At 42.2% G+C, this 27,451-nt stretch overlaps 4 protein-coding genes, 1 long non-coding RNA gene and 1 pseudogene across 5 annotated transcripts in view; 2 read left to right on the top strand and 4 right to left on the bottom strand.

The window, feature by feature from the left end:
- Positions 1–27,451, top strand: part of LOC124312826 (exportin-1-like) — a 639,300-nt gene that overhangs the window by 265,894 nt on the left and 345,955 nt on the right. The window lies entirely within an intron of this gene.
- Positions 4,329–5,002, bottom strand: LOC124313707. Its single transcript, XR_006911012.1, has 3 exons — positions 4,719–5,002; positions 4,455–4,653; positions 4,329–4,364 (listed from the first exon to the last, which is right to left on the bottom strand). It is a non-coding gene; the product is annotated as an uncharacterized LOC124313707 (long non-coding RNA).
- LOC124313729 lies at positions 8,983–19,579 on the bottom strand. The gene is made up of 5 exons (XM_046778541.1): positions 19,549–19,579; positions 19,043–19,485; positions 18,848–18,980; positions 9,234–9,385; positions 8,983–9,110 (listed from the first exon to the last, which is right to left on the bottom strand). The coding sequence occupies exons 2-5, from the start codon at positions 19,374–19,376 to the stop codon at positions 8,983–8,985; spliced, it is 747 nt and encodes a 248-aa protein (XP_046634497.1). The 5' UTR covers positions 19,377–19,485; positions 19,549–19,579.
- On the bottom strand, positions 19,630–21,223 carry LOC124313728. Its single transcript, XM_046778539.1, has 7 exons — positions 20,975–21,223; positions 20,753–20,923; positions 20,501–20,680; positions 20,258–20,433; positions 20,037–20,196; positions 19,805–19,965; positions 19,630–19,737 (listed from the first exon to the last, which is right to left on the bottom strand). The coding sequence occupies exons 1-7, from the start codon at positions 21,045–21,047 to the stop codon at positions 19,630–19,632; spliced, it is 1,029 nt and encodes a 342-aa protein (XP_046634495.1). The 5' UTR covers positions 21,048–21,223.
- On the bottom strand, positions 22,763–23,573 carry LOC124313727. The gene is made up of 3 exons (XM_046778538.1): positions 23,152–23,573; positions 22,921–23,086; positions 22,763–22,857 (listed from the first exon to the last, which is right to left on the bottom strand). The coding sequence occupies exons 1-3, from the start codon at positions 23,290–23,292 to the stop codon at positions 22,763–22,765; spliced, it is 402 nt and encodes a 133-aa protein (XP_046634494.1). The 5' UTR covers positions 23,293–23,573.
- Positions 25,486–27,078, top strand: LOC124313726 (annotated as a pseudogene).

The following is a 27,451-nucleotide window of genomic DNA, read 5'->3' as shown; positions in this document are numbered from 1 at the left end:
GGAGCTATGGGAGATGAAAGAAGAAGTTAACAATCAGAAATCTTGAATCCGAATTTTCTTCCATCGGTAATCACCAGCAGTTGCCTTGATTTCCTTGAGCGGTAAAATTTATTTGGCATTTCTATAGTTTGATTGTATTTCAAGAACTCTAGCTAATTTAATTTAATTCTACAGGAAACCTGACAACATTGATGACATGCAGTCTACATTTCGTGCTAAATTTGAGATCGGATAAAATTCGTTGATCGTGCGTGTTATTTAGCCACCCAGCCACTCTGGTATAAGTCGACACCAAGTTCAAGGTAAGAACGGAGCTATTGATAATAGAGATTCTGTATACATGCATCGAATGTCTTTTTGGCTTTGACCAAAACCACCATGGTTCATATTTAAAAAAAGGAGGGGATTTCACCGCATTTCGATCGATTTATTGGGGGTTACTGATTTGAACGATTTGGGTGCGGATGCTGTGGCGTTCACGCATGGACATGATTTTTTGCGCAGAGAAATGACAAAAGGGAAAGGCCAAATCCAACGGCAAAGACGAGAAATGCGCCGGTCAAATTTTTTAAGGAAAGTGGATCAAGTTTGTTTTTCGACATTGCTTTCCCACTTTGTACATTTCCCGTACATTGAGAGGATATGGGGCGAAACCACAGGTCCCAGTAGTCGAGCAGTCCAGTTTGTTGCAAATCCAATAGTCTGTCCAGTTTATTGCCAATAGAAAAAAAGTACTTGGGTTATTAAAGCGGTGGAATATTGAGTCAATTACATTGCCTACCCGCGGTTAATACTTTTGGTGTAGGGACTGTTTTCGATAGAGCAAGTGTTGCAAACGACGACAGAAATATCCCCTTCGCTATTTGCAAGTTGCATTTCCCAATCTTTTGAAAGTTTTCTCTGATTGCGTCTTTCAGGTAAAGATTTGCCTAATTGATAATTAAATTTGAAGGCGACAAAGTTTTTAGTTTTTTGGAAAGAAAAAAATATTTTTTACGTCAAGATAGGCGTTCCTTGATCCTGGTGTAATGAAATTGATGCAGTCGGACGCTAAAGTGCACCGCGAATTTGGGTTAGAGTTGAGCCTCTCTTGTAGTTTCAGGTTGAGGCCCGTGTTGTTTTTGTTCTGTGAATTTTAAGTTGAAAGGAATGCTGATAGACGCGTTAAAACTTAATGTGATCTTGCCGAGATGATACTGTCTGGAGTTCCCGCTTTTTTTACGAATAACTGGATGTGTCGCTACTTTCCGCTATGTCGTAGACGGAAGTAATTAACGGTTGCTGCGTTGGTGTCACTATGTAAGTGAAGAGAGTTGAGGTGCAGGCCTGGACGAAGAAGAAAGCGGCCAGTGTCCACACGCCAGCGACAAATCGATAGGGTATCCATTTCGAAGAACAAATGCCACCTAATTATGAAAAACTTGTAAATTTTGTTTCCAAATTTTCCCCTCGACAAAAAGAGTAAGTGGTGAAGAAATAATAATAACCTTGCGAAAGCAAATTTCCCAAGACGTAGAATTATTGTTTTCCAATTTGCCATTTCTTGACGTCAATCCGACCCCTTTTCTGACTTTTCTTTTCTTCAATATGTTTTAAATCGTCATCGATTGTCGATCGATAGTTCAAGTAGTGTTGAATTAAATTCAACATTGCGATGACGCATGCGATTGAAATGCCAAGTCCTAGCCAAACCTGTCGATAGATCAACAAATGTTGAATAGGAAAATGTTATCATTTGTGAGTGTACGAACCGGCCATTGAAATGGTTTGACGACGGCGTTGATGTTGGCCGTTTCGTGAGGGGCGGGAATGAGGATCGCTACATTTCCGTTAAACCAGTAGGCTGTCAGATCGACTATTTTATTACGTTGAAATGTCGGCACCACATCTTGAATTAAAAAGTCGCATTGCTGTGATAGATTGGGGAAAACATTTATCGGTTACTGAAGTTAATCCCCAATTGTCGTTAATAATATTTAAATGTTAAATCACGTTTTCAGTCAACAATTTATTTGGTTATTTTGATTTTTATTCTTTTTAGGTACGTCTTCTAATTTTTTACAACTGATTATGTGGAGGTTATAGTGAGCAGAAAATTGAATCGGTAAACTCAACTTTATCAAAGAAGTAACTGAAAAGTCCCCTCCCATTTTCTGGTGGCTCCAGTCGGTTTTCCGTCACTCGGACCATCGGATCAGCGACGCCGCCTTTGAGTGGCCCAGACAACCCCTTTGGGTTGCCTTGCCAACGAGGCTAAAGCGGAAATTATTTTGCCACATCCAGGTGATTGATTTTTTTTTTCGTGAAAATTTATTTCATCAGTAAATATGTAAAGAAATAAAATCACAATCTTGTACTACCCAGATGACTCGAAGGTGCCGACCGTTGAGGGAATTCCACGTCGACGACGTTGCTGAGTCACAACTTGAAACGGTCAACCAAATGAGCAAAGGTAATGCTGACAAATCCATAGTCGGTTACAGCCCGTTGTGCCTGGAGCTCTTTGGACCCACTCCAAATCATTTTAGGCCAGTAAGGTTTATCTAAGCGGATTGTTTTTATTTCCCTCATGTAATTAGACATCCGCGCCACGAATGAGATATCTTTGGACTGATCGTGGCCAACGAAGACTGATCAGTAGGAGATGATAGGATTTATTTTATATTATATGTTACGGCTACACTCTCTCAACTACATGTCATTAAGGAGAAGATAATAGTCGAGTAGATACGCAGATGTTTTATTCACACGTAAATAATTGCCTCTTTGGGATTTCATCTCGTGATTGGCCATTTCTAATCAATTGATGCTGAAACTTTGGGATGTCTGAAGCAATGCTTTGACGTCAAGTCCTAGTAGGCCTAAGTGCTTACAAATTTATAGCTAATCGAGTCTAGAGAAGCTTGCTCGTTGGTTGTTCATTGGCAATTCTAATTTTATTTTGGTGTCAATATATTGTATCCCAGAAGTACATTGCGCACTGAAAAACTGAGCTCTGGAATAACACATCAGTTTAAACATCTCGCACATGCCAATCATCAACGTTAATTGATTGATTTACTTTGCTCATGTGATAGTTTTCAATAGTATAGCGGACCTGTAACTAGAAAAATAGCTTAAGTTAGAAACTACTCAGGGTTTTATTTGTGTTCCATTGTATCCATTGTTAATTTTGTGACATTTTGTTTTGTTTAAGGTCGCATGGCATAGAGAAAGCGAATTGGTTTCATCAATTCTACTGAGGAATTGAGAGCCAGAAGAGCCCACGACAAGGTCTGAAAACTCTTAATATCTTAATTGATTTTATACTTATGGATGGGTATACTTGCATTACTTGGAACATGATTAGAAAACGGTATTACTATCTGTTATTGTGCGTTCGGGTGCGGATGCTGTGGCGGTCAGGCATAGAAATGATTTTTTCGCACAGAAATGCTAAAAGAGAAAGGCCAAATCAAACGGCAATGACGAGAAATGCACCTGTCAATTTTTTTAAGGAAAGTGGAGCAAGTTTGTTTTTCGGCATTGTTTTCCCACTTTGGACATTTCCCGTACATTGAGGGGACATGGGGCGAAACCACAGGTCCCAGTAGTCCAGCAGTCCAGTTTGTTGCAAATCCAATAATCTATTTAATTGATGGGCAGCGGGAAAACAGTTGCTTGGTTATTAAAGCGGCGAAAAATTGAATGAATTTGATTGCTTACCCGCGATCGATACTTTTGGTGTAGGGACTGTTTTTGACTAGGGCCAACATTGAAGGGCCTGATATAAAAATGCTGTTTGCTACTTGCAAGTTGCACTTGCCAGTCTTTCGGAAATCTGCTCTTACTTCATCTTTGAGGTAAACAATTGCCTAATTTGGTAATGAAATTTGATAAAAGACAAATGCTATTTTTCATTTGATTGATTGTAATAAATTTTGAAATGTCTTATACTTCAAGAAAGACGTTTCCTGATCCCGGTGTAATCTTATTGATGCAATCAGACACCAAAGTGCATCGAGAATTTGGGTTAGAGTTGAGCCTTTCGTGTAGTTTCAGGTTCAGGCCCGTGTTGTTTTCATTCTGAGCAAGTTCAAATGGAAAGAAGAATCAAATCAACGGAACGATATCTGTTACAACAAAATTTGAACTTGCCGAGATGAGATTATCTGCGGTTCCCATTTTTCTGACGAATAACTGGATGTGTCGCTACTTTCCGCTATGTCGTAGGCGGAAGTAATTAATGGTTGATTGACTGGCGTCACTATGTAGGTGATCAGAGTGGATGTGTAGGCCTGGACGAAGATGAAAGCGGCCAGGGTCCAAACTCCAAACGCCAGCGACTAGTCGATAGGGTGTTCGTTCCGATAGGCAAACACTACCTAATTTTTAAATTACTTTGACTTTCGTACCCATGACTTCCTCTTACGTCCATTCCAAAACTTGTTTAGTGTCGAAATTCTTATAGAAACCTTGCGATAGCAAATTGCCGAAGACGTAGAAGTATTGTTTTCCAGTTTGCCATTTCTTGACGCCAATCCGACCCCTTTTCTGACTTTTCTTTTCTTCGTTTTGTTTTAAATCGATTGTCGATCGATAATGCAAGTAGCGCTGGATTAAATGCAAAACTGCAATGACGCATCCCATGGACACCCCGAGTCCCAACCAAACCTGACGGTTGATAAACAAATGCTGTTGAATAAAAATATCTCAAATATTTGTGAGTGTATACGTACCGGCCATTGAAACGGTTTGACGACGGCGTTGATGTTGGCCGCTTCATCGGGTGCGGGAATGAGGAACCCTAAACTCCCGTAAAACCAGTAGGCTGTCAGATCGACGATTTTAAGGCGCTGGGGTGACGGCGCCACATCTTGAATTAAAAATTCGCATTTCTGTGACAGATCAAGGCGATAAAAGTTTTTAGAAAAATCGGTTACTTTGAAATTTTTCGCTCAAAATAAGAAAATATCACTGTTAAATCGGTTAAATCGTGTGTCAATCAGCAATTAATTTTGCTGTTTCGATATTCTACTTTTTAGGTCGTCTTATTAATTTCAACAAGATTTGGCCATTGGAAGTCTATCAAGAAGAAAATTGGCAAATTAAACTCAACGTTATCGAAGAGATAGCTGAAAAGTCCCCGCCCATTCGCCGGCGGCTCCAGTCGGTTTTCCGTCACTCGGACCATTTCGACTACCTGCAAATTCAAAGGAAAAGAAGCCATTTATTATCCAAATCCTTTTCGTTACAATTAAAATTTGATTACGTGAAATTCCATCGGGTCGCCAGGTATTCGAGGATAAGACCTCCTTTGAGCGGCCCCGAAAATCCTGTGGGATTGCCACTCCAACGTGACTGGGCAAGGTAATATTGAAATGATATTTCTATTGGATGCCAGATGATTTAATTCTTTAATATTTGTCGTTACCCAGATGACGCGGCTGTGCTGGCCATTCAGCGAATTGGGTGTTGATGAAAAGACTCATATGATCAAAGTGCCGAGCCCAATACCTGCACCAGCAGGTATTAAGAGAGGTAATGCTAAAAAAGACATTGAGGATCAGATGGACTTTGGGAATCGAATAAGAAAGAATCTCCCTTTTCCTATTTTATTTTTTCGCTAGCTCCGCTGTTAACTACTGGGCAAGTTTACTAACTGTCAACCACTTTGCGAGTTTGTCCGTTTGTTCTTATATCCGCAGTGGTCGCCTATCTATTCCTTGCACTCTCGTGTACAACTCCGCTTTTATGTTGTTTTGATGGATAATTTTCATTTGAATGTTTTAGTGAAAAATAGGAAAAGATGCGTAAGTGTCGGCTTTCTCGGGTATACCTTACGTGTCTATCGCCAATACAAAATAAAAACGAGGATGAAAAACAGGACCAGAATGGAAACCTCTAGTCCCTATATTCCGTCTGTTGCTGTGGAAACGACACATTTTGTTGAGCCAGTCCACGTCGAAAATATTGTATGTACCTATCCGATGTTTTAACCTAAAAATCAATTTCAGGTATACTCCGTATACAATAGTTTATAGATGCATGGCAAATCAATTTGATATGATCCGTTATTCAATCGAACCACTCGCGACGCGACTTTTGCTTCCAGATCACTATCCGTTTCCACCGAACGTCCGTTATTGCGTGACGGGACTACAATAAATATCTTGTTGCTGCATTCATCGGATTATAGAGCGGATATTTCCGTGCTGTAATTATCTTGTATTACTTTAGTCCCTACATCTTTTTTCATCTCGTTCAACCGGATGGTGGGCGAATGGACCGTATACAGGTATACTGCCCACTCCAGTTTCTTTTTACCCCCACGTCAACCAGCGACTCTATACTTGGAAATGATTGATGAGCAATTCAGTGTTACATCGATCCCGACTGATGGCGACCGAATCAAGATGACAATGAATTTTAATCTTGTACGGTATTTACATTATTAAAAACTCAATCATTTTTGTCACAATTCAGCGAGGGATAGAGCCGATACAAACCCGATGAAAAGAGGTAACGAAAATGTTTATTTTTCTCTTTTTTTAACTGAATTGAATTTAACCTAATTCTTTTTCAACCGGTATCTACATCCCGGGTCTTTTGTCGTCAAAATGGATGTCTTGGATGGAGCATTTTTTTAAAAGAGGATCGGTACGCATTTTTCTTCTTTACTTTTCTTAGTTTCTTTTTCCCCTCTTGTATTTCTTTCTTCCATCATAAATGGGGTGTGGGACGTCAAAATGAGATTTGTACTTATCTCTCCCTCCAGTTTGCTGCCATTACGTCAAGGCTAAACAAAATTCTGAAGGTCTCAATCGGGGGCGTATAATTTGAGTTTGATTCGCGCTGTAGTCGGGGTAGTATGTAAGAAATGATGGTGCCGTGAACTGTTTCAACCGTGTGTGTTTATTTGATAGAAAACACAGTGCCAAAATGGGGCAGTGCAAAACTGACGTCGCAGATCAGCCGGAAACGTCGACACCTGGTCGACATGCCTTCCGTTGTGCTCATCATTCATCCCGGTTTCAATTGAATGGATGCACACCGTGGCTGCCAGGAACTTCTAGTCAACTCTCGTCAACATGGAAACTTCGGATAGGTTCTTAATCCAAACTGAGGTAAGCTCACAATTTCATATCTCTTGTCTCGCCCATCAGATTTCCACACTCGCTTTTAGTTTTATCTTTACTTCATTTTATCCACTTTGGTTTTTTTTTTTTGTTATTTGTTACGTTGGTTTCAAACTCACAAGGGCCGGGGTTTTTTCATTGAAACTTCGTAATTAAACGCCTCATTAATAACAACTACAAAAATATTTGGTGGACTAGTCTGAACCGTAGCACACGCCCCGTGAACCGGTTTCTTCATACAGGCGAGAATTTATAGAGCGTCTTTAATTGATGTGTTGCAATAAAGAGCTAAGAACCAGCAAAACATGAGATAGTACTATCTGCGATTTGATTGGTTTGTTAATTCCTTTTACAGCCAGGGTCAGCTAGCTCTGTGTTTGGGTTTTAATTAGTTTGAAATAGATTGTGATGCATTTTTCTTTCCTCATATGTTGTAGTAGTGAATGAGAGTGAGACTCTGCAGTGGACATCGCCTCGCTATCACACTTAGTTTACGTAACACAGTGTAAATTTTAATATTCCGTCAGCCTTTTCACAGTCGATAAACTAATCGTTTGTTTCTGTGTCCCCATCCCGTGGCATTTTCCCATGGGTAATTTTTGAGTCGAGACAGGTTATCGGGACTGCATTGATTTATCGATCAATGATGTACAAAGTGAAAACGTCGTTTATGTTGTTGCTTCTGGCAGAACTGGGCAACATCGAGGTTGAGCTGATTGAGCCGGAATCCACCCATCCATGTTCCGGCGTTGCTGGATGCCAACTGAAAACGTTAAGTTACGCCGTGGACAGCTCCCGATCCAGCGTAATTGGACCGGAAACCGGGGTAAGCTCACCATTTCACAAACGAATCCTTGTCATATCTTTCTGTTTGATTGTGTATTTCCAGTTCTGTTTCGTCTTACAAATGAGTGGTGAACCTTCATTTATACCAGTCAACATTTCCTGACTGCGTCTTGATTTCTCCATTCCTATTCCGTCTTTTATTTTGACATTCTTACTAGTCTACAATTGACTTGTGTTTCAGGATTTTGTGAACGTTAAAGTTAGTGACATATCAGTGGGATTGAATCGTAATGCAATCAAATCCAACGAATACTTTTGACACTGACAATTAGGGGGTATCACAACCTTTGGGTGAGAGATATCTTTCAAAGCACAAGGCATTATTAGGACATATAATTGGGTTGGTTAGTTCGAGACAAATTATTTTGTTAAACAAGAAACATTTCATCCTAGCACATGGCCTATGTTATTTCTGTCGTTTTGGATGTCACCTCAATCAAGTTATTTGGGCATTTTTTCAACTTACGTCTCGTGCGACTGCCATGTTGCTCGCGGATAGAAATGATTTTCTCGCAAACAAAAGTCCAAAGGGAGAGACTCGGTCCAATTAATAGCTAACTATAGAAATGCACCAGTCAAATTTTTCAGGGAAAGAGGAGAAAGTTTCGTTTTCTTGTTTCCACTTTGAGGTTTTCCGTTGCACTGAGGAGGCATGGGGCGGAACCAGGTGTCCCAGAAGTCGACCACACCAATTTGTTGAATTTCCAATATCCTTTTTTAAATGAGACAACAAGTGAAATAAATTTTCAAATGCAAACAACATTTTGGACTTAACTGGCTTACCCTTGGCTTATTGCTTGGGTGTAGGGACTGTTTTTGGGTAGAACAAGTGACGACATGACGGCGATGAATCCTTTTTTTGCCAATTGTAAATTGCACTTGCCCGCGTCTTTTTAAAATCTTAAAAATCAGTTCTGATCACATCCTTTAGGTAAACATTTGCCCATTCATTAAATCAATTGAAAAGGATGAAATACTTAAGAATTCTTGTAAAAATAAAAGAAACAGCTATCTTACGTCAAGGTAAACGTTTCTTGGTCCAGCTTGTATAGGACTGATACATTCGTTCGACGATAGGCATCGGGAATTCGGAAAGGAATCGATGCGTTTTTTCAATGTTCCAAATAGTCCCGTTATATTGTTGATCTGTTTCATGTCAAATTTCAAATTTATTTCATTATGTGGTTTGGATTCATTGGCGTTTTTCACTTGCCGTTAGTAGTGTGTTTATAAATCCCGTTTCTCTAATGATTAAATTGATGTCTTTACTTTCTAAAACGTCGTAGATGGAATTGATTAGCGGCTGATTGATTGTCGTGTGAAGAGAGTCGACGTGTAGGACTGGACGAAGATGAAAGCGGCCAGGGTCCACACTCCAGCGACTAGTCGGTAAGGTAGTCGTTTCAATTGGCAGAGTCCACCTAATTAAAAACGAAATACCTGTAAAAGGTGTGACGCAAAGGAATTGTCGGGGGTTCTGAACCTTGTGAAAGCAAATTGTCATAAACGTAGAGATATTGCTTTCCAATTTGCCATTTCTTGAAACGGAGTTGATTATCGTTTGCTAAATTTTTCTGGCTGTTCTTTGCGTCTGTTTTTAAAATTCATTTCGAATCCGCATCGATATTCCAAGTAGCGCTAAAGATTAAATTTAGAACTGCGATGACGCAAATTATCGATACCCCCAGTCCCAGCCAAACCTGTCGATTGAATAATATTGTTTACGAATTTTGTTTTTCATTTCTTTTACAGGATTATTATCCCATTAAATGGTGCCAACCGGCCATTGAAACGGTTTGACGACGGCGTTGATGTTGGCCGTTTCATCAGGGACGGGAATGAGAAAAGCGAAATAGTCGTAAACCCAAGGCAAGGTAAAATCGACTACTGAATTTTACTGAAATGTCGCGATTGTATCGTGAACCAGTAATTCAGATTGCTGTGATAAATCATTATGTTTTGTTAGACTGTCATGTCCGATCGTCTTATCCTAGTAAGTCTAAAAAGATTTGGAACTCAACTTGATCCCACAAATAATTGAAAAGTCCGCGTTCTTTTTCCGTTGGCGTCTGTCTGTTTTCCGTCACTTTCCGTGGCCGTATGGCCGGGCGAAAGGAGAGCTCGTTGGTGCGAGACCCTATTAGCTTGCCGTTTTGATACGCGTGCGGCAGTAGCGGCACATCTTCTACTCCGACAAAAGACGTGGAAGGCACTCGGAGAGAGGCTTCTTTGTCACCTGGCGCAAAAACTTGTTCCCGTCACATGGACGGGCCTGCTGGATTTGGACGTCTAGTTCACATTTAGACGAGAGGCAGCAGCGCTCGTTGATTAGGTCGACTTTATTCAGCCTGGCCCAAAAAATGCACTTGACTGGCGCTAGAATCGATTAGATCGGCCGATGGGTGTATGTAGGGGCCTCCACATACATTCAAAACCTCTCCTCCCCCATGTGCGTAGTTCCAATGGCGACCCGGTTATTATACGCACGGAATAGGATGTTTCTTTTGATGTGGCTCGTCTTCATTTGAATTTTTCCATTTTTTGAATTTTTTTTTTGAATTGACTCGTTATCGTTGGTGCTTCTTGGCGTTTCAAATTGGTTGGACATTTGAGGTCTCTGTAATCCGCTTCTCTTTTTGTAATCAAGAAGGGGAATTGTTTAGGAATATGTCTATCTATCTTATCTATCAACAGTTCTGCTCACTTGGACATCGTGTGTGTTATCGACACGTTTCGTCTGATAGTGGCGTCTTTATTACATCGCAGATGTCGAAACTCGAACGCATCTATCGAGCAGCTCGTCCCTCCTTTTCTTTGAACAATCAACTGGATTTGAAATCTCCGTAAAAATGTGAGCACAATTTTTATTTTTTTTTGAGAAGAAGAAGAAGAATCGATTCGTCAACAAATGAATCTAAATTCTCCTGCCCATTGTCGACGGCTCTGATAAGGAAATGGTCGTCGAGATATTCAACAAAGAATTCGATAACCATCGTCCCTCTCTCTCTCCCCGTCTGTGTGTGTGTGGGTTTCATTTCGGGTTCTTTGACAGTGTTGGACTTGTATTCAAACTATCCATCAGCCAGCGATTGTACAGGCTCGCTTGGTGTGTACGTCAGGGATATACAATCTTACATTTGCACTCTCTCTCTCTCTCTATGTACATATACGTCTACTTAAATACGTGGACCATTTTTCCTTTTTCCTTTTTTTTTTGCGGGACCTAGATGGGCCGTCAAGTGCGCAAAATAATCGGAATTAATCGATAAAGTCCAGCTGACATTGGCCGAGAGCCGGGCCGGGCCCCCGGTGCAGCATGGCTGATAACACATGGGGATGCAGTATGTGTGTACGCTATATATCTTTGATTGACATTCGGCTGACCATGACCCACACAAGCAGTGGCTCTCTAAACTGGTGTCTAAGTAGGTTACTAGGTTGTTTTTGCCTTGGCCCAATGGCTGCGTGCCCTCATTTCCTATTGCGCCCCGTCGGGGGGATGCATCCGCATTCAAGGCACGCGCCCGTATCGGCGGCGATTGTACAACAGCCGATGTACGGATGTACTAGTAACTAGCTTTTAAGGCTATTCGACTTTTTAGTAATGATGACATCAACCGAGCAAGCCCTGTATTTCTCTCGGACTACTGTACGGCTACCGTCGAATGAATTACTAATTGGGTCAATTTATTTTTTTTTTCTTTTTGATCTGCCCCCGGACAGCCGGCAAAGGAGTCCAGTTGATGCTGAAGCACCAACCTCGGGTGGTGGAATGGAATTCCTGCATTCACGTGCCACTCAGCCGCGGAGTTCTCGGTAAGATTGCCCGAAATTAATTATCGGTGATTGAAAAATGAACAATCGATTATTCGCTTTTTTTGAATAGTTCACGTTCTCCTATTGAACCGCTGCACGAGACCGGCCGAGAAGAGGGGAACCGCTCACGCTGATTTACTGGTAGGACCCCAAGTCCTGGCCGACCAGTGCAAACAATCTGCGGGAGACAGCATCTGGGTGAGTCTGAATCTATGACTAGATTACATTCGAAAAAGCGGCGTTAGTAGTATGAGGCATGCCGCTGATGTTTGTCGACGACGGCCGTCGTTCTTTTCTCTCCGCCCGTTTCCCCCGCAATTTATCGCCCGTTTCCGCCTGTCTTGCCATTCATTCGGAAATTGGAAACTGGGGCGAATGTTAAAGAAGATTAACGTCTCGTGTAGCCGAAAGTAAGAAATATTCCCGTTCATAAAACTGCCCCTAAAAAAAGCGCGGGACTTTCTATTTATTTGAACAAAAAGGGGGGAGTTTTAAACCTGTGGAAAACCCGCCCAAACAATAGTGCGAAATAGATGTCAGCTATGTCACGAGAACCAGTTGAAAAGAGGGTAGGAAAAGTTGTTTTTGAAACCATTGGGCCTGTTTGCGACAGCTGGATCCACTCCACTCTCCCACTTGTCGTGCCATCTGCTGGCGATTGGGAGCGGACCGCCAAAAAGAAAAAAATCTTGACAATTTCCATCTACCATTCTTTTGCAGCTTCTTCATCTCCTCTCGGTTGTTGAGCGCTCGCAATCGTCCCTCTTTTCAGACTCGCCTATTTATTTGAAGAAGAAGAGTTACTATTATGCTCCGGGTTTCCCCCCCCCCCTCCTTCCATTACAGAAGAGAGGCTTTTATATATTCAAAGCCAACAACTCTGTCTATAAGACGGGGAGGACAATGTTTCATAATATAGACCTGACAACCAACCCAAAAATAATAATACCCTTCTTTGCATTATATTTGGAATGTATAGCCGATTGTGTGCTGGGTATTTTTTTTTTACGGTTATCAATGCCAGATGATTTGATGGGAAACCTCAATGCAAATGCCGAAAAATGGACGGAATGAAAGCGGATCGCGTATTGCCTTCCGGCCTATCTCATCTTATCAGTTCTCTCTCTCCTCTCCTATGTCTACCCCCGCTGCCGGTTGGTATACTACATCTCTAGGCCTTTTATATGTGCGCACATTGCGGCTTATGCGTATTATATACATAAAGTAGGTATATACGGTCCCATAGTTTTGCTTCTACCATCCGTCAGCTTCATGTCTGGAGGAAGAAGAAAAAAACATTTTTATATTTTTCTTCTTCATCCGAATAGAATTGGATGAACTTTGTTTTCCATTCTTTTTTTTTTCCCCTTGGGCTCGTTCCCTCCATTTCTCGCTTTCTCCATTTTTTATTTTTTTCGGGAGCTCCTCTTCGAGCCCCTCCGGGATCTCCTGGCCGCTCTTGACGTGTAATCCAGCAGCTTTAGCACATCCTTGCCTATTTTTTTTTTTTCTGGTACTTAAAGAAGATTGCGGGAGAAAGCATATAGCGACACGCAGTGACACAAAGAGAGGAGGGAAACCTTCTCTTTACGGGCGGTATGTCTAACCCGGACGCGGGATCGTTTGTTGCACGATCTTCTTCTCCGGTCTTTTCTTTTGGCGTGCACTGAATTTCCAAGCGAACCCCGGCTGGTTGGTTGGAAAGGGGGGTGGGCTTAAGGACCTTGCTATGCAAGTCCGTCTGTGACACATGACTCACATCATCATCTCTAGAGACATCTGTTCTTTTTCATCTCTTACCACCATCCGGTGAGGGAGAGAAAAAAAAACTCGTCACATTTATGGCCGTTTTACATTCGACTTTGCATCTGCTGTTTTATTTATTTTGCGAGTTTTCTTTTCTTTTCTCTCTCCTTTTGGCTGGAATGAATTAATTGGCAGTCTGAATCTTTCGTCGTAATATATTCCGTGATGCGTCGGATGTAGTACTATCTTACTAGTTACTCGATCGCTTCTCGTTATGTTGAAAACGAACGGACAACCCCATGAGATCAAGATATAAGGAGCATAAAGGGGGTTTTGGCTTCTTTTGTCTTTTGTGAGCGGAGAACAAGGGACTTGGAATCCTCCTGATTTTAAATGAGAAGAAGAGCGTCGCATTGGATTGATATCAAGAGTGAGCTCGTGTCAGCCATCGCGCTATAAGATTATTCTAACCGGCTTTGTCACGCTAGACATCAGCCCTCCTCCCGTCGCGCTGGCAAACATGAATCATTCTGCACTCGACTTTGTATTGTGTAGTCGCCGTCGATAATTTACATCACAATTACAGATCTCATTACAGATCTTCACCGAATTTATAAAGTATTAATCTGGCGACTTGAAATGGAGAAAACTAAAGTCTTACTCGCAAGTTTCTTCATTTTTTGAGAGTCTAGTCGATGAATGAAGACCGGGGAATGTACGTTTTGCAACTTTGGTTCTCTTGAAAATTTCTTAATAATATTGCGTGGGGGGGCATCACTCACTCGTGTGTAAAAGTGTGGCAGAGTGCATGCACAACACTCGTTGACGTGCGCTGTTATTTTTGTTTTCGTTTGTTTCTTTGTTTTTTTGGCGTTTCCGCGACGGTGGAGAGGAAGGAATTTGTGTGTCCACTTGGTGAAATTTGTTGACGTTGTCGTTTGGTTAGTTCTCCTTTGGTTGGGGCGTTGCTCGTGGCGACCGGAAGGTGCTGGCTCCAGACCCCCCCTCTCCGAAAAACGCGCTGGCGGTTTTTGTCGGACCAAGAATAGACTGGTCGAAATACCTGACCGACTGCGCCCATTGCCGCGAGCCAATAGCGACGAGTGGCCAAACACTTGCAAAGAGAGAGAAAGCCTCAAGTCGTTAACGGTTTTTCGACTCTTCGAATATCCTATAGTATATCTCGCCATTCATCCCTTAACGATTGCCCCGCACCACCGCCGTTCAAGAATGGCGGGAACCATCAACCTCATCCGGCTGCTGCCGCCGCCTCCATTCATCCGCCAAGGAATTGACGAAAAAACGGCAAGGCGTCCGTGTCCTCCGACTCCGTCAACACCTGCGGGGTCTCTCCACCACCCTCACATGTGTGTGTGTGTGTGTGTGTACTCTGAAGAAGATGACGCGGGATTAGAATTGCGACTGCGGTTGAGAAATGTTACATCACGGGGGGCGCCCTCTGTTTAGTTTCTTGTGTGTGTGCGTGTGTCTGTTTAGATTCCATCTGAAAAAGCCAAAGGGTTTGTGCTCGCTTCCTCTTATAGCTGCGGGGCTGCTGCTGCTGCTGCTGCGCTCTGCTCTTGTATATCCCTCGCATTTCCTGCATCGCGTTTCACAGTTTAGACAGTTAGCGACCCGCAACAGTCGTCAAGCGCACACACACATCCGAAAAGCGGGATTTTTAAAATGCTCATCATGATAGGATTATTATAGAGTCAAACCTCTGCCTCTGTCTTTGTGGCGGAGGAGGCTGGCCCCTGGACAAAAAGAAAAAGAAAAAGAAAAAAGGAAAAAGGCAAATGTCAGCAGCAACCGATTTTGTCACGCTCGGATAAGAGAGAGAGAGAGAGAAGATTCGGAGATTGCGATTGTTTGTGCGTTTTGTATGAGCTGTGACTGACTGAGTGCGCGCATACGAGGCGAACAGTCGGGGTTTGGCACACTCGGCCCAGAGTCCGCCAATGAGGCGAACCAAAGGGGGGGAAATAGTTCACAAAAAGTTTAAAAAGAGAAAAGAAAAGTGGCAGGTCCCGCTCGTCGTCGGCGATGCTCGCACCGGTACCTCTCTCTCTCTCGCTCTCTTACATAGACCGGCTGCTGGGCTTTTTCGCTCTTGTGTATCTCGCCCCTATTCTATTTCGAGTCTCCTCTCCTCCGAACGTGAACCGACCCACCACCACCACCACCACCACCACCACCACCACCACCACCACCACCACCACCACCACCACCACCACCACCACCACCTTCTTCCTACACACATAGAGTCGTAGTATATGTATTCTCGCCTTATCCATTTGGGTTATATTTTCTTCTTTTTCGTTCGGAGGTGGAAAAGAATCTGTTTTACTCCTTTCCAGCCACCCACCGTTGGATGGTTGGAATCCACCACATATCCTATATAGTCTGCGTATATACATGTATACACACACACACAGAGAGAGAGAAGGAGAGGAGACGGGCAAAACTCCTCCTTCATTCCTGTGTGACCTTCTCCTCGTTGCTTTTCATCCACCTCCTTCCACACACAACCCCGCTGGAAAATTGTTTTGAAAAGAGGAAAGAAAAGAAGAAGAGAGAAAGAGAGAGTGAAGTATAATGACCCACGATCCGTGGCCGTCCTCAGGCCGTGATTGCAATTTTTCAATCCATTTTTGCGGTTCGACAATTGATGCGCCCGGTTTTTAATTTGTGATCATCTCCTGCCGATTTTATCCATCGACAAATCAGCTGATTTTAATCAAAAAAATTGGATTAACTGGGTGGGAAATTCAACAAACTGAAATCACCGTGTTGAGTGTTTGTGTGTTTGTTTGTGTGTAGGTGTGTTGGTGTAAAGTGTGTGCGGCGCGTGTTGCGTGTCTTTTGTTTTTCTCCTTTTTTTCCTATTGGGTTGAAAGGGGCGTTGGCAGCGCCACCGCTAAAACATTTTTTGGGGCGGCAATTTCAAACTTGTTGAAAAGTGAAACGACGTCCGCTTTACTGTCCCGTTGGGCCTCCTCCGTCCGGCAATTTGGTTTGTTCTGTCCATCCGTGTCACAGCCGGCCCTGCTTTGCGCCCAACGACAGCTGGATGACACAGGAAGCGACAGACGAAGACGAGGACGACGACGACGGCGACGAAAAAGAAGTAGCCAAGTGGCCCGACCGTTATACCCACCTCAAAATGGATTCAGTGTAATCAGTGTACAACCTCCTCCTGCGCTTCCCTCTACGCCGCTCCAATCAGAGACGGCCCACACACACCCCCATATCTCCCCCTCTGTGCCAAAGAAAAAAATTCATAGGACGCGGGCGATTTAAATTTTGAGATACAACGACAAAAGTGTTTGTGGCTTCCCCCCTCCCTAACCCCGTCCGCCCCCCTCCCCTAAAAATCGTCCCAGGGCTCCCGCTGAGGACGAGGATTTTGAGTTGGCATCAATATGATGTTCACCGGTTCACACGCGGCCCAGAAGCGGAGCAGCAGTAGCACCAGTCACAAGCAGAGGCAATTCTTGTCGCAGGATCGACAACAACAACAACAACATCCGGGCGGCCCCATCTCCGAGCGGACAACGGATGGACGGAGCGTTGATCGCACCCGCCTCAGCTGTCAGGAGGTATACAAGTCGACCTCCCTCCCGAATTGGTTTTCTCTTCCTGTTTTAGATTTATTAGCATACAAATCCTAAGGTAAAACCTCTCTCCGTCAGTCTGCAGTTTAATTGGCGTCGGTTGCCATGGCGACGAACTGTCAACCGGAAATTCGGTGTGCAGGTCTATTCAGGACTCGCTTAGTAGCTTGCCCATTGATTGCTGTCATTGACAGAAGAGAAAAAGAATATCTTGTGATCACCCCGGCAACAAGATGGAACGGACCAAAAAATGTGTCTAAACAGTCGATCTTGGGTGTCCAAAGACTTGAGAATAGTTTTTGCTAAAGTAGTTTGTGCTAGACGCCACCCTTGTATAACGGAACCACCTTTCCGTGTGGCTCCGCCCACTCTTTGTGTGTGTGTCGAGTTCCGGCTCCTCGTGTGACTTGACATTTCGACTGGCCACTACGCGTCTAACAATAAAAAAAAGCGACGCACCGTTAAAAGCTTCTGTATAATCAAAAAGTTGTATTTTTCCATCAGCAGCACTTGATGCTCTTATCAGATTATATGTCCGGCATCCTCCCCCCTCTTTTTCGCTCGTTGGCGGTGAGATGTTGTACGGCCTCCTCTTACGGTCCACAAGTTTCTCTTTATAGCGGACGCCAATATGATTTGAATTATCGATCCTCCCTTCTTCCAACCTCTATAAGAATATCAGGCCACTATAAAAGTATATCTGATATATTCAGGCCTATGTGACAAAATGACAGGCCAAAAAATAACAGGGGGGGGGAAAGAATTCTTGTCCAAACATTATTCATGAGAAATGGCCGGAATGTTGTTGTTGTTGGCCAATTTTTTTTTTCTTTTTTTTTTTTTACAAGTGAATCTATTTTGACGTTATTTTTTGGTTGAAGCGCAAACCTTAACTATAAGAAAATAAGTGGCGAGTGTCTAGACCGAAAGCGACTCGACTTGACGTGGTTGTAATTTTCTCTTTTCTTCTTCTTTTTCTTCCGGCGGAATGGAGAAGATACTATTTTTCTTATTCTATCCGGTGGGATTGTCGCGTTCTCTTTCGATTGGAGGAATAACAACCGTCTCCCCTGCTTGAGTGTTTCCGCAGCACGTTCCAGTCTCTTCGTGAGTCGTGGGCCATCGATGTCTATTTCCGTCTCTCTCTTAATGGCATCGCAGAGATGGAAGAATAAGGCCCCCCCCCCCCCCCCCCCCCAATAATATAGGAAATCATTTTCATTCTTTTTTCTTTTTAATAAATAAAAGAATAACCCGTAAAAAAGTTTGGTTGGATGCGTGTAGTAGGACCGGCGGTCCCAATGGACCCGATACAAAGGCTCAAAGTGTGTTACTGTATAATATTCCTGTCGAGTCTACATGTAGCGCCATAGAGGGAAAACGAACGGAGAAATAAATAGACGGACCCGGATGATGGAAATGCAATTGCCAATAGTGCGCTAAAGGTCTCGACACGTGTAGACGTCACTCGGTTCATCTCCACCCGCACAAGAAAATGTCTTTGTTCCCCAGTCGCATTAGAACGTTCCCTCCCTGCTATGGAGGTCCGCTGTAGTAGATTTCTATATGGGCGGATGCCTCCTGACGTTGGGCAAGGGATGCTTTGGGAGGGGGGTTTGAAAGGAGCGTGACGATGGAAAACGCACGGGCGATCGGAGCCGCAAATCCGCTCTGGGGGGGGGGGGGGGATTCTTCGAAAAAAACCGTCCGTCGTCCAGGATTTCTTCGGCCGGTTTTTTTCTCTGTTCATCAGATTGAGAAGGTAACACACATTCGTTTCCTGGATAAACGTCAATTTCTTCATCTTCTGAATCGATTATTACTGGAGCCTTTGAACCTAGAATTAGAAAGACTGTTGATTAAATTCACTCATTGACATTCTCATAAATTCGATTATACCAGCGACATTGACTGTGATGTTGCTGATGGGAATATTTAAATTATTAGCGTCGTAGCACTGGTATATGCCATTAGCTTCCACTGGGCAGTTGGTCCATTTCAATCGGTGCACCTGGAACGTTCCCAAAGGTGGTGGGTAATCCTGGTCTCTGGTTTCGTTCTCGAACGGCAACAAATAACCTTTCCCGTCTGTCAATTGAAATATTTCGTTGTAATTGAGACCAAAATAACTAAATAAGTAAAAGACTAGGAATTCAGGCCTGCTGGGAGACGAGTAGTGTTGATTTCCATGAATGTGATAGTTTGGTAAGGCAGTGGAACAGTGGGCAGCCATCGCCAGGCTAGGTCCATCACGTCTTTGTTTTTACTGCGACACGTCAAAGTGATTTGATCTCCTTCGACGATCGGAGTGAAAGGATCGAAATTGCTCTGTACTTGCAATCCTGTGTGTGGAAAACGAGTAATAAGAATTCTTAATGGAAATCGCCAGATATTTGGGTGCGTACCATGAATTTCCATTTTGAATTTAGTAGGGACCCTCGTCTTGCTCGAATTAGACCGTGTGGCCTCGCACTGGTATTGACCCATCAATGCATCATTTCCCAAGAATAGACCATGTTGATTTTGAATCCTTCAAATGGATTGAAACTCCAGTCGTTGTTTAGACCATCTGGTTGTTCTGAGGATGCAATTGCCTATCGATTTTTAATTGTTTTGTTTTTGTTTTCACATTTTATTCATCGGTATTTATTTTACACTCACTTTGATTTCGTTGTCTAATTTTTTTAGGATAACCCGGACGGATGGATGAGTCGGACCACAGCCAACCTGGACATCGGATTCCGAATAATAGCCAATAACTCGTAAGTTTCGATGTTGACCCACCGGCTGCATGACCGGTGGAAGAATCAGATGTTGGGGATCTGTATCATGTGTAGAAAAAAAAAATTCATTTGCAACTAAACTTGTTTTAACATTCAAGTAATTATCTTACCTTCGACGTAAACAAATTGACGGTCGATGACATTAAAGTTATTATTATTGTAGCAGGTGTAATAGCCCGTATCCAAATAACTGGCGTTCTGAACAATCAGGATAGAAATAGACCCCTTGAATTTTGTTTTTTTAGACCATCGAAATCTCAGAGGGATCTCCTGTTATTACAACATTCCAAATATAAGACATAGTTTTGGTAACGAAATACTAATATTTCACCTTTTCTCGGTAATAGTACTCATCATCCTCCACTGATTGAGGTCCCAGCCATTCAACTTGACCGACACTAGTAAGGCACGTCAAATTGAAAGTCGATCCGCTCTGGAAAATGTGAATTTTCTTTTCCTGATCCTGAATCCGTCCATGAAATCGCCCATCGTCATGTTGGCTCGAATCTGGAAAACATATACAAAGTAAGTTCAAATAGAAAAAGCAAACAACGGCAGCATTTTAATTGTTTACTGGCTACGATCAAGGTGGCGTTGCTTGTTGACTGGCTGACATCGTTCGAATCTCGACACTGATAGATGCCCGAAGCTTTTTTGGGGACTGCCGTCCACCGGATGCGACTGACGACGGACGCAATGAAAGTGAAACCGATATCCTGAAAACGGTTGGTTATGGTTAAAGTCTTTTCGGCTCCTACAATTGAAAAGAAAAGAACTGTTTAGAAACTATTATCTCATTCCTATTAACGCAATTTAGTGGATTTACCTGGTGGGAGGCGATTATGGTCGAGTTCAACTACTGCACCGTTGGATATCCATCGCCGAGGTAAAACAACGGGCAGCCCTGCCTTCTCTCCCGGATCAACACGACAATTTAGTTCCAGTTTATTGCCAGGTTTGACTCGACGATTCAACAGTGTCACTTTGACTCCACCACCTGAGAATGTCAGCATTTATTACGCAAGGTAGGAAAACATTTTATTATTACCTAGTAGTGGCTGGCAACAGTTTCCCAGTAAGACAGATATCAGTACCACGTCTGATAGTGATAGGAGATTCATTTTCAGTTGCCTGACTGCCAAAGTTGTTTTTCTATTTTTCGTAACATTCACACTCGAGAAAACAACAGTGGAATGCGATACAGTTCCAAAATTAGGATCAAAGTTTTGAGTTGATGTGTTTGACTTGTGAGAAACAAATGCCCCGCCTTGCAGGTTCCATTATTTTCGGTGAACAGAGCCTTTGTGGGCCCGTATCGAGTGATCGCGGTTCGTGATTACATTTCCTCGATAATGTCAACGACCACAGGGTTGGTAAAATTGGAAATAACGCAGCAGAAAGAGTGTGCCAGTATCACTTCCGCTGCGAGCTCACTTCCTTAAAATAAGTAATGGTCCCGGCCCCGCTCCCCTCAAATTAGTCACAGTGTTAGAAAGCTAATAGTCAATTAATGATGATGACTAATTACGTATTAGGGCATCATTATTTTTGTTTCGGGGGTGGGGGAGAACAAGAATCACATTTTTGCTATTAAACAGTTCATTACTGTTGAGTGAGCCGAAATATTGAATAACAAGCTTCCGCTCCTTTTTCACGCAAGGGATCAACTATTCTTATACTTAACCGCGATACTGAAATTTAAACGAAGGCACTGCGTCCCCTTTAAATGTTAAAATAAAAGTCCCTTTGCCCCAGGCTTTGCTATAATGATCAATGAAATCAGCAGTTATGATTTGTGGCGTAATAAATAGTGCGCGTATGTAACCTAATCCACTCATTGACATACCATTTTAAAACTCTCAACAAGCTCTTGTTTGTTTTTTTCTGATTTGAATTAGTATTTAACAGTTTAAATCCTCGTGAATGGTTACACCGAATTCGATTCAAATGAGGCGCTCAATTGACTTGAATCGAGGGCGAATCATGTTTCGAAAAACATGCTTCCTCGTACAATTCTGCGTAACCAAAACAGGTTTATTTGAACAACGTTAATGTTGACTAGTTATACACATAGAGCATTGCCATCGTTGGGCGAATTTAACACCCAGAACCTTCGTTTCGTCGGTGGCTGATGACTAATGGTTTGGTAAAAATGTTGCAACCACTAAAGCGATGAGAAAATGATGTTAAGGATTTGCTTGACGGATTCCGAAATTATTCGTAACCTTTTTACTTTGTCCCCCCCCCTGCTTCCATTGCATATTTGCATCTCAAAATCCATTTGTTTCAATCAAGTCAAGTATTTACGCGGCTCGTCTTCAGACAAGATCAACATTTGTTGTTGGCAAAGGATTTCTTGGTACTAAGACAAAGAACTAGACATTATTTTTTTTTTTTCGAAAATATGATTAAACTGGAATCATTTGTCTTGCATTTTTTTGTTTTATACATGCGACCGAACATGTCATGGATAGACAGCGTCCCAATTCGTCAAACTAATAGCTTTTATAACAATAACTGTTGCTTTTTTAATCCATCCAACATGACGATGATTGACGTTTTATTCCATTGATTTTATCGAATGTTTATTTTGCAAGACGGATCGTTTCAGTGGTGTTCCGTTTCCCTCGACTTTACGAGCAATCAGAACGGCCACTTTTCAGTAGCCTATGTTACATGTTCGTTGTCATGCAAGACGACGCAAGATGTCGACCGTGTTATATTTAATGTATTAAAATCGAATTTTTTTTTTAAATTTAATCTCCATAAGTTATATTTAACATTCCTGTTTAGTTGAAAGAGATAGAATAATCGTTTCTCTACAATATGAACAGTTTCACATGTAACTGTTTTTAGGGTAAAACCAGTTTTTCATGAGCGATGTACACGAAATGACGTCCAAATAGGGGCCGTGTTTTCTCGTTACCGTTCCTGTTAAGTGCCAAATTATAATTTCAGCAATCAAATAGAAAGCTTAGCTAATTGGTATCGTACTTAAAATCGTCGAAATGATGGCGGATTTTTCAAACGTTTCTTCGAAATTGCGAAAGTGTTCCAGAATCACGAAACTCTTGGAAAACAAGCAAAATAAAATGCTGGTGATCATGGTGTCGATATGAATCATATCCTCCGGCTTCAACACTTTCGTTAAGCTCTCTTCCTATATTTAGAGATTATCGAGAGTCGTATTGTTCTCAAATGGGTGGGAAGCTTCTGGATATTTACCAAGTGTGAACTGTATCCTTGTCTCCAGAGAACGAGATCCTCCACCAGGTTAAACCTCAAGACGCTGTCAATCGGGAAATATTTGTAGTTGAATCCGCAATCGTCGTGGAGATCCACAATGCTTCCGCCGCATAGGTTCATCAACTTCCTTTTCGAAGTTTTCGGTGAATTCACTATAAATGACGCATCTCCAACAAGTTTTAGAGCTCCAAATTGATTTGAAAGTCCGACGGGGTTTATGCAATTTGATTTTTTAAACTGTCTATAAGGGTGTTTTTACCTTTTTCCATCATCCGGATCTTTTGTTATAGAATTATGAATATTATTGAGGCCTACAGTAACACGTCGCCAAACTTGTTATCCTATTGACGCAATACTTTCACAGCGATGATTAAAAAAAAAAAAGAAAAAAAAATCCGGGTTCGTCTATTAGTGATGGAGCACAACTGTTTCTAGTCGAAGACTCGTTGACAATGGGTTGAACTGCAACATTTGGCAAGTGCTGTCATAGTTGCAGAAATAAGGCTAACGTCAAAATGTATCGATGCGGGTGTTTAATTAGTATCCTTCCAAATTTTGGCAACCCTCGAAACCCACGGGTGCAGTCCCTAAAATCGAACTCTGATTCTTGTTTATGTTTTCCTCCTTTAAGAGGTCGTTTTGACCACACAAAAAAACCAGATTGCCAAGCCACCGCAAGAAGCGACAGCAGCAATATTAAGGACTGTTTATTTTCGTTGGTGGCTATAACGGCGAGCTTTTCCACGTAAATCCACGATTTTCGGCAGAAGTCATGGGCAAAGCGACAGCAATATATGGGCAGTCGAACGCTATATCGATTGCCAATTTTAAACCCTGTAGATCGTTCTCTAAATAGAAAATGAACAAGAGCAAATTTTCCTCTTCGTTTGTAAGCTGATCAGGGCATGAGTCTCCACTTTTCTATCAATGTCAAATTATGCAGGAATGTCTGGGTAATACGTGACAAATAGTTCCTACACGAGCCACTAGTTCGCTTCTCCAGTCGACTCAAGGCGGCACGTGCCACAAAAAAATGAAATTCTTTTTGAAAAATGAGCAACTTTTTTTTTTTATTTTAATTTAATTTTTTTTTTCCTTACAGCTCATTTTTGCGACAGGTGTAACAGCTAAATAATAAAATTCTTTGCGGCGGTAAAACGAGACGGGTTCACCACGAAAAATGTTGAGATTGCTTTCTAAATAGACGCCAACCTTATTGTTATGCTGATGTCGTCATTTCATTTTTCGGTAGTTGCTTGCTTATATTTTTACAATTTTGAAATGACTATATTCAGATCACATATTTTGAACATGCTGCCGCGGTTCCCTCTCTTCGCCTGGTTACTGCGTCTTTGATTTATTGACTTTTTCCATAATCTATAGAGCATTTCATGGAAATATCATGCTATTAAGTGACCGACAAAGAACTTGTCCCGACTACCAGTTGACATGAATAATTCAAGTCGAAAGAAACCTTTGGGATTGACGGAATGAAAATATGGGCAAACAAAATTAGACCAGAAAGAAACAAAGCAAAAACAAAACAAAAACAAAACAGGAAAACTAATCAATTTTTGTTACTTTGAAAAGTTCAGCCAAAATAAGCAAGGCTGCGAAAATAGTATGCTATCCATATTCTCGGCTGTTTACGACGATGCTCACAACGTTGTCGCCCGCCAGCAGGACATGTTGAGCCGACAAATCTCCCTGCAACAACTGGGTGAAAATAATTCTCAAGGAGATCACCGAAGCATTTTTAAGGTAAAAAAAAAAACCTTTCCTTTAGTCGTTTCAAAGGTAATTTCGCACATAATTTTCTAGGACCATGCAATCAAGTCGTGAGTGTAAACGACCGGACTAAGAGAGTCCGGTCGGAGTCGGGACTACGCACCAGCAGACAAGCAAGGTGGTGTTGCTTGCCAACTGGATGGCATCGTTCGTACCTCAACCCCCGAAGCTTCTTTTGGATCTGCCGTCCACCGGATGCGACTGACGACGGACGCAATGAAAGTGAAACCGATATCCTGAAAACGGTTGGTTATATTCAATATCTTTTCGGCTCCTACAATTGAAAAGAAAAGAACTGTTTAAGGCTGGAAGAATCTAACTATTATCTCATTTCCCTAAATGTAATTTAGTGAATTTACCTGGTGGGAGGCGATTATGGTCGAGTTCAACTACTGCACCGTTGGATATCCATCGCGAAGATTAAACGACGGGCAGCCGGGCTCAGCACGGCAATCTATTTCGAGTCGATTGCCAAGTTCCACTCCACGAGTTAACAGTGTCGCTTTGACTCCACCACCTGTCACAATGTCAACATTTATTTCACGCAAGGTAGGAAACAAATCAGGTCCCTACACTTTCAGACTGGGTTTAGCTACCTATTTGTGCAGCAAGACAATCTACATCATTGAACGTGAATTCTACATGGTCTGTCCATTGCCATCATGATTGTCTACCGTGTGAAGAAACTTGTGCCTGCCACAGCCAAATTTCTTGACGCTGAAGTTGCTGTAAGTGAAAAAAAAGTTCTCTGTCTAGCCCCACAACTGATATTTCACATATTTCTTATAGAAATCCGACGCCGAAATGAACGCTGGACGAGATATAGACATTGCTGAAGCTAAGGCTAGAATCGCGGCAGAGAAAGTTGAACAGGATCGAGCTCTTGCCATGAAGATGCTTTTTGACGCCGTTAAGAGGGAAAACGTGGTCTTTCAGCTTGAAGCTGCCTACCGCGGACAGCCCGTCAGAGTTTTCTCTTGGGTATTTGGTGTGGACCTGGCACGGAGATCCTTGAACGTCCGCTGGAATTTGTCCATGACAGAAGAGTGACTTCCACCGACGTTCTGCTCCATCCTGCTCCATCCTTCGCGACCCACGCTCACCCAGCCTTACTGTTTCATTTAATGCTGCTACAGTGCTACACATTGTCTTGTTTCACTGTTGGATCACTTCAGTGACGTCACTTCCGCCCGCTGTGACACACCTTTAGTCACTCACCACAGGATTATGCCTTGGTACCCGACAATTAACTTATTTTTGTAGATTATTTAGTGATGATCCACTTGCTTTAAACTCGTATCTCGTCTGCGTAATAATTCCTAAATCATCATGTGCTGCGATTCATCATAAATATTAATTGTGCGTTTTCTTTTTCTAACGCTAGATGGCTTTCAATTAGCCTTTGATCATTTTCAGCTGTCAAATTTTACCAGGTGATGTGAGGAGAGAATGTCGATAACTCGAAAATGCCCAGTGTTGAAGAAGAAGTAATTATGTTTTTAAATTTTCCATCTAGAAGGCTATAGATTTATTAATTGATGACCAAATAGTAGATGCTTTAGTGTTCAATTTTGAGAAAGGTCACTTTGGACCTGTGGTTTATGTTTGACATCCATTTCTTAGTCTGTGGTTTTATCTCCCATTAATTTTATTATTGTTAATAGACTTAGATGATCTGCTGCATGCAGTCCATTGTGCTGGTGTGGTGAGCTGCTTCTGTCCAGTCTGTGGTGCTGGTGTTATTATCCTGAATTGTTGGCCCTAGATTGCTGACAACAGATGCACATCCTAAGATGAGGATGTTCAGTCAGGACTTGCCAATTTAAACAGTGTTTTTGTGTTTGTTTGAATGTGGTAAAATCTAATTATCTAGAGAATTGTCATGGTGTGGTTGAAATAATACCAGTTCGAGTCACTCGTTGTGTATGGGTAGAATGTGTGTGTCCATTTGGGATTTGTTGTTGCTGTTGCAGATGTTTTATGTTTATAGACTCTAACCTATTTTTAGTATGTTTTTCTTCATAGATAGTATTGCAAACTGATATCATGGTATTGAAATTGTTGATCATGTAATAGTGTTTGGTTTCACGCTGGGTTTCCTTAGTTAGTGAAATAAAAAAAAATAAATAACATGAAGATTAATTTGGTAAGGAATTGCTTATATTGTCCCACCTCCACCCACAATACCCCCACTTTTTACAAACATAACATGACATAAAAACGTAAACATATACACACACATACACTTAAGTTAACCCGTTGGCTGCCACGCCATACAACCCGTAGGTTGTTCTCTACTATCTACGCGCCACGTCTGAAGGATCCATGGCCAAGGTGGGACTTGCCATTGCTGACAAGTCCGGGCTGACACGGTGACAGGAGAAGATGGAATGCACAACCTCTAGAATCCATCACCGCATCGACAAGGGGGAAGTCCCTATGGTGCATTGCCTAACAGGGCCTTTCGGCAAATCTGGGGCTGGTGCGACTG

Source organism: Daphnia pulicaria, chromosome 9, assembly GCF_021234035.1.
Source record: "Daphnia pulicaria isolate SC F1-1A chromosome 9, SC_F0-13Bv2, whole genome shotgun sequence".
Classification (NCBI taxonomy): Eukaryota; Metazoa; Arthropoda; class Branchiopoda; order Diplostraca; family Daphniidae; genus Daphnia; species Daphnia pulicaria.
This window is presented reverse-complemented; position numbering and strand designations above follow the sequence as displayed.